Source organism: Ranitomeya variabilis, chromosome 4, assembly GCF_051348905.1.
Source record: "Ranitomeya variabilis isolate aRanVar5 chromosome 4, aRanVar5.hap1, whole genome shotgun sequence".
NCBI lineage: Eukaryota > Metazoa > Chordata > Amphibia > Anura > Dendrobatidae > Ranitomeya > Ranitomeya variabilis.
The window spans coordinates 294,680,143-294,687,232 of NC_135235.1; the positions used below are offsets into that span (position 1 = coordinate 294,680,143).

At 40.1% G+C, this 7,090-nt stretch overlaps 1 protein-coding gene across 1 annotated transcript; it reads right to left on the reverse strand.

The window, feature by feature from the left end:
* Nucleotides 1-776: 776 nt before the first annotated feature.
* Nucleotides 777-1,709, reverse strand: LOC143768854 (olfactory receptor 5A2-like). The gene has a single exon (XM_077257478.1). It carries the CDS (start codon nucleotides 1,707-1,709, stop codon nucleotides 777-779), a length of 933 nt encoding a protein of 310 aa, XP_077113593.1.
* Nucleotides 1,710-7,090: the final 5,381 nt, after the last annotated feature.

The window sequence follows — 7,090 nt, forward strand, 5'->3', positions numbered from 1 at the left end:
AGGAAGACAAGTGCACATGAGACCAAAGACGCCATGTTGGAAAAGGGCAGTAATGCACAAAATGTAAAAAATGTTCAGAGTCCTGACACCGTGTTACTATCCTTAGAGTTTTCTGACAATAGTAGTCTTCAAAACTGAAATTTGTGCCATCTGAGTGTGGGTCAGCATGAAAGCAGGTTGAGTTGTTGCATGTGGTATCAGGGCTCCCAGCAAAGGGGCCTACACCGATCCCTCACCCACCTCATCTTACTGTGACGTTCAATTGAAAGCTGTAAACCAAACCCCGATACCTCATGCATGGCTGATTGCTACCGCGCCATGCTACAATTTGTACTGTGGGTGAAATGAGGCCACTTTCTTGGTGTCTGTCTCTCATTTTATGTGTTTTGGCAGCTTTGGAGCCTGTTTGAATGTGTCGTGCATGCATTTTTTCGCCTCCCATTGACTTGAATGGCGTTCGGTTATGTTCGGTGAATATTCAATTATTAAATCGGCGAATATTACAAATCCTGCGATCGTAATCCGAACCAAACATTGAAATATTTGCTCACCTCTACAAAGTAGTTAAGTAGAACTATTAGTAGTTAATAAAAAAAAATTATTGGCCCTAAAAATATATTTTCAATATTTAATTTGATCTCTACAGTTATATCCCAATCATTTAAGTCTTGGCATTTTGGATTTGGACTAAATTACAATCTGTGCGCCTAACAACATATTATATTTTATATGCTGAAAATAAAATGGAAAAATTAAAAATTAACAGAAATAATTCATCAGAATTTTATCTTCTGTAAAAATATATTTTTGATACTTGATTTGACCTCTTTGTTCCGTAGGCTGTATATAAAAGGGTTTAAGAAAGGAGCAATAACAGTGTACATTAAAGAGACCATGCTGTTCTGTCCAATCCTATATTTTGACCTCGGTCTAAGGTACATAAAGATCCCTGAACCATAAAATATTGTAACAACTATTAAGTGAGAGGAGCAGGTTGCAAACGTCTTTTTCTTGCTGGATGTGGAACGAAGTTTTAGAATGTTTGAAATGATTTCCACATAGGAAATTATTGTTACTATGAACAGACCAATCATAACACAACCGGCAATCAGAAATATCACAAGTTCATTAACCCAAATGTCCTGGCAGGAGAGTTCTAGGACGGGTGGCACATCGCAAAAGAAATGGTCTATCTTTTTTGATCCACAGAACGGTAATGAAAAAGTGAATGTTGTGTGAATTAGAGCATTCACTGCACCAACGACGTATGATCCCACTATGTGCTGGATACAGACCACTTCACTCATAATCACAGTATACAACAGAGGGTGACATATGGCGTTATAGCGGTCATAAGCCATGGCTCCCAGCATACAGCATTCTGTTCCACCCAACAGCAAGACACAATACATTTGTATAGCGCAGCCAGAGAAGGAGATGGCGTTACATTCTGGCCATAGACTGGACAACATCTTCGGGACGGTACACGAAACATATAGTATTTCCAAGAGAGAAAAGTTAGCAAGAAAAAAATACATTGGAGTGTGGAGGCTTGGACTAAGCTTGTATGCAAGGATTATAGATAGGTTCCCACACACAGTGATGATGTATGTACATAAGAAGATCGGAAAAAGGAAGACTTGATTCTCGATAACTCCAGAAAATCCCAGAAGAATAAATCCTGTTATCATTGTGTTATTATTATTCATTTCATCTGATTTTCTAGAAAATAAACCAAAATAATGAAATCGGAAATATGCAACTAATCTACTATGTTTTTTAACCCCTTAATGACAGCCAATACGTCTTTTAACTGACCCGACATATAAGAAAATAGCCTCCCCAAACAGGTAAAAATCTAGCATCTGTCGGTTGTGCACTATAGCTGACAACTTGCTGTATCAGCCACGATCAGTGTTTGCACCCTCCAAATCTGTTTAACCCCTTAGATGCTGCTGTAAATAGTGACTACATCATTATAAATGGTTAACAGAGTGTGGGGGCTTCCTCTTTATCCCAATTGGTGCCCTTAGATCATGATTTTGTGGTCCTGATGTTTGCCGTGGCAATTCATGATCAAATAGCGGCCTTAGAGTCTGACGGCTCTAGTAATCTGTTCAGAAGTTAGAGATATTTAGGTGGTAAAAATACACATTTTCACTTCTGTCATGCCACTTTGCATTAATTCCTGTAAAGCACCTGAAGGGTTAATAAACTACCTGACAGCAGTTTTCGATATGTCTAGGGGTGCTGTTTTTAAAATGGTATCACGTTTGGGGGTTTCCCAATATATGGGACCCCTAAAGTCACTTCAAACATGGATAAGTCCCTAAAAAAATGAATTTAGTAAATTTCCTTGAAAAAATGAAAAATTGCTGCTACATTTTTAAACCTCCTAAAATGCTAACAAAATAAAATATAATTTTACAAATGATGCTGATGTAAAGCCCACATGAGGGAAATGTTGTTTATTAATGGTTTGCTGTGGTATGACCATCTGGATTAAAGGGATAATCATTCAAACTTTTAAAATTGCTAATGTTTTAACATTTTTCTCAAATTTTTGACATTTTTTATAAATAAACACAAAACATATTGACCTAAATTTACCATTATCATAAAGTATAATGTGTCACGAAAAAACAGTCTCAAAGTCACTGGGATTTGTTGAAGCGTTGCAGAGTTGTTACCACATAAAGTGACACTGGTCAGATTTAAAAAATGTGGCTCCGTCACTAAGGGGTTAAACAAATAATTGAATATAATATGACATATTAAGGTGACAAAACTTTTCTGGGACATAACCTTTAGGCTTTTTGATGAGTATCGCTCCTGTAAATTGTGTATCTCAACAAATTGCTGGGAAAAGAAAATGTTCTGCCTGTCCTTCAGGGCTCATTTAGACATTTGATTTTCACGTGTGAGTGCTATGTGTGTTTTTCAGGTATAATGTCTTCAAAAGGAGATTTGTAGTTAAAATTCTGCGCTGCCGCTAAGATGAATTTCAGGAGAGTATAGTTGATTCACAGCGGTTTTATTCAACGCGTTTCAGGGGTCTCATGCCTCCTTCATCAGGAAATACCACACAGAATATACAGGCATCACAGGTATAAATAGTTTTGCTAGGTTACTAAAAAAAACCTAGCAAAACTATTTATACCTGTGATGCCTGTATATTCTGTGTGGTATTTCCTGATGAAGGAAGCATGATACCCCTGAAACGCGTTGAATAAAACCACTGTGAATCAACTATACTCTCCTGAAATTCATCTTAGCGGCAGCGCAGAATTTTAACTACAAATCTCCTTTTGAAGATATTATTTTCTCTGGTCGGTGAAGACCTGTGGATCTGCAGCAGCCGCTATCTATATGCTCTAATCTCATCCTAACCAGGTGAGCAAATTTGGTGTATATTCTCCTCTGTATAACGTGGATAAGACCCTATTGCGCTCTTTGTCTCCCCATTGTTTTGCAATTGTTTTTCAGGTATAGCATTGGTACCTGTGATGGACTATGGGGCCATTCATATACCAAGAGGTCAACGCAGATGCTTAGTTAGGGGTACAGTTTGGAGGAGTGAGAAAAACAACTGAGTGGGCCTCTATTCAGAAACCCTGTTTACAGCTATGGCGACACAGTGATATTGCCACTGTACTGTGACATATAGTGGTAGCGTGACATATAGTGGTAGATACCAGTCTTGCAGAACGTACAAGTGATCACAGTACATTTATAGATGGTGACTTACAGCTGACGTTCTTTCTGACATAGTTGTTCATTTTTCACATCTTCCATCTTGCCCAGACAAACATGGCAACTTCTTCAGCCATGGCTTGCCTGCAGAAATTTCATCAAAGACATATTTTACTTCTTATACTTCCTGCACCTTCCCATCTGTTTCCAACCTTCACAAACTCCTCTTCCTGCTGCCACCACAATACAGGGCCGCTGCTGTCATTTATGTCCCTATTACTGCATCTCTTGTTCGGCACAATAACAGCGCTGTTCTTACTGCCCCACATAATAATGTCCACCACTGTGCCCCTTACATAGTAATAAGGCCTTCTTTGTGACCTCTAGATGGTAAAATTGCCCCTATAAAATATTAATGCTCTGTTTAAGTTCCCTAGAAAACAGTATCCACATTTTGCCACCTTGACATATACTGTACAATACTTTGAGTGCCCCTATAATAATAATGCATCTCTACATTTAATAATGTTCACTGTGTCCCCCCATGTACAGCTCCTCTATACTCAGTATGGTGGACCAACAGCTCTCCTATACACAGTATGATGTCCTCACTGCTCCCACAAAACACAGTATAATGACCCCACAGAAGCCCTCACACTATTTAATGGCCTCCACAGTAGTCCCTACACTATGTCTCAAACTGTATAACGGCCCTTGTATAAGCTTCCACACTGTATAATCCCCCCCACAGTAAGCCTCAAACTTTATCATGACCCTCACCACATTAGCCCCCAAACTGTATAATAGTCTCCACACATTATAAGGGCCCCCACAGTAGCCCCTATAATGTATGAGGGCCCTAATTGTCCACAAAATGTATGCAGGTCCTAGTTATCCCTATAAGGTCACCAGTAGTCTCTATAATGTACAAGGGCCCTAGTAGTCCCTAATCCAGGATCCTGCCAACTTCCCAGGGGCAGACCAACATGCCGGGATTCTGACATCCTGGGCGTGCTTCGGCTCCTTGACTACAGGCTTAAGGCAACCTGCGGTTTGCAGATCTGAGAGCGGTAGTGCAGGAAGATCGTGTCTCCTTGCTCTACTGCGGGGCTTAACTATAATAGTGTGCTGTGCATGCCGCTAGAGTTAAGGGTAGGGTAGCTCCAGTGGGCCCCTTTGAGTGTGGGGCGACCGCACCTTCTGCCTTCGGTAGCTACACTACTTGGTCCACCCAAAATCACTGAGACATGTCCGATTTTGAGTCAAGGGTCAGATCAAAATCAGCAATGCAAGTTATTGGGTGTGAAAAAATATCAGATGGCACGCAGATGACATCCGAGTGCGGTAAAATTTTCACAGATTGTCAGAAAAAAGATGGTGGAGAATTCTTTTTTTATTTTTTTTATTCATCCATGTGCAAAAAAAAAATGACACTCTGATCACACTCTGATTAAAGTCATTTTTCTCGTCCGTGGAAAAATCGGATCTTTAAATAGCCCCTTAGAACAAGTCACTGCGGTTCTTTAGATGGTCCATTAATCTATGACTGGAGAGATCTGACCCCGAGGATCCTCAGTGATTATCAGAACAAAGCTTCAGTGTATGCCCCATACAGCCACATGCGTACCTGCAGTGTAATCTTTGTTCTGCTGATCTTAAGGGAAGGGAAGACTTAGACTTTCATCGTCTCACACTGGTGAAATATTCTAATAGTCAAACATTATTTTTTTTCCCCAAATCACAGTTACATATCAAAAAAGTCACTTACTGTGTATAAGTTATTATCCATTTTTCTTCCAGGATGCAGAGGTATTCTACTTTAATTCATCCCAAGACTTAATGGACAGAGATTTGTCTAGAAAAAGATCTTTGTTTGGTCCTATTGTTCTCTTCACAATTTGTATCTGCTCCTTGTTCCATTATTTGTATGAAAAGTTGAAACCATTAAAAATGCATCTTAAATGGTAAATGAACCATTGCTTTATTATATTAAAAGCTGTGAATCATTTGGGAGTCATCCCTTGAGAAATGGAGTCCTGCTTGTGCAAGATACATTTTTAATTTGTGAAGTCATTTAAATCTTTCAAAACTTTTTAAAACAAAGATAGAAAATGTAAAAAGTTGTTTTTCAGGATTAAGAAGTTATTTTTAGTTAATATTTTAGAGGCTGAAGACTTGAGCGAGAGTGAGCTAGCTGGTCAGTAGAATGAGGCTAGAGAGCTTGTGAGACAGACCGCTGCTTAGTTTATAGGCATGCCTGTTGAACAGTTCAATAAGAGTTACTGAGGCCAGTGCTGGACCTAACAGTGAGCACAGTACTTGAAGTTTTTAGATCTATTGCCTGCCGAACGACTTATAGTGATAGAGTTAAATAATTACATAGTTAATCTGGTTGATAAGACTCCTGTACATCAAGTTCAACCAATGACAATGAAAGTGTCATGGTATAGGACATGGTTCATGTCCTGCTCTCTCAGGGTTAATGTTGCTGGCCTCTCTTTGTATCGGGGAGGGTATTTATACTCACTCCGGACTAGGATTCCCTGTCAGCTATACTTTCGTTTAGTCTGTGTGTCTGACCCCTTGAGTGTGTGCTCGGTTTGCATTTGTTTGCTTTGCACTCCGTGCGTTACTCTGCTTATTTGTTCTGCTGGTTTTCTGACCTTTGGCTCCCTTTCTGACTATCCTTCCGCCTCACCCTTGGTTACCTCGTTATCTCCTGGTTTGATCTTGGCATGTTTAACTACTCTCCAGCGTACATCGTATCCTCTGCACCCCGGCGTCTGGCACCACCCTTGACCACCTCCTTGCCAGTCACGTGGTTCAGGTCCTGTTTGCTACCCTGTGAGTTCCTCGCCGCTCTGCTCTCAGCTCCCTTGCTGTGGCGCACAGCTCTCCCAGCAGCAGTAATACCTGGGAGTCGTGATAGAAGGACTCCGGTAGAGAGAAGTGGCTCTACACACCAATGAATGGCTTCCTGATGACTATACAGTTGGGCTTTGATCTTTGTCATCTAACTGCTGTTCCTATTGTAATGTAACCCCTTAGCTCAGTGCCACAGCATTATTGCGTAACTAACAAGCTCAGTGTAACAGTAATGTTATTTGCCTCTATACTGATTTGTAAGTCCAAAGATTCTTCCCATGGATCTGTAACCATCAAGATGTATGACTCTATCCAAAGTGTAACTATCAAGTTTATGCTCTTATTGAGAGTCTGTAACCATAATGACATCACACTTTCTCCTGTTCCAGAAGTCCACTTCCTCAGAGTAACCCTAGCCTCTGTCTTGTCCTTCAAACCGCAAATCCAAGCTCCTACCACTTCCTGCTACTTTCAACAAAAAATATTTCCAGAATCCATCCTTTCCTCAACTCTGAACAAAATAAATTGTTAG

Coding starts and splice junctions, on each gene's coding strand:
- LOC143768854 (XM_077257478.1), bottom strand. CDS start 1,709: ATGAATAATAATAACACAATGATAACAGGATTTATTCTTCTGGGATTT.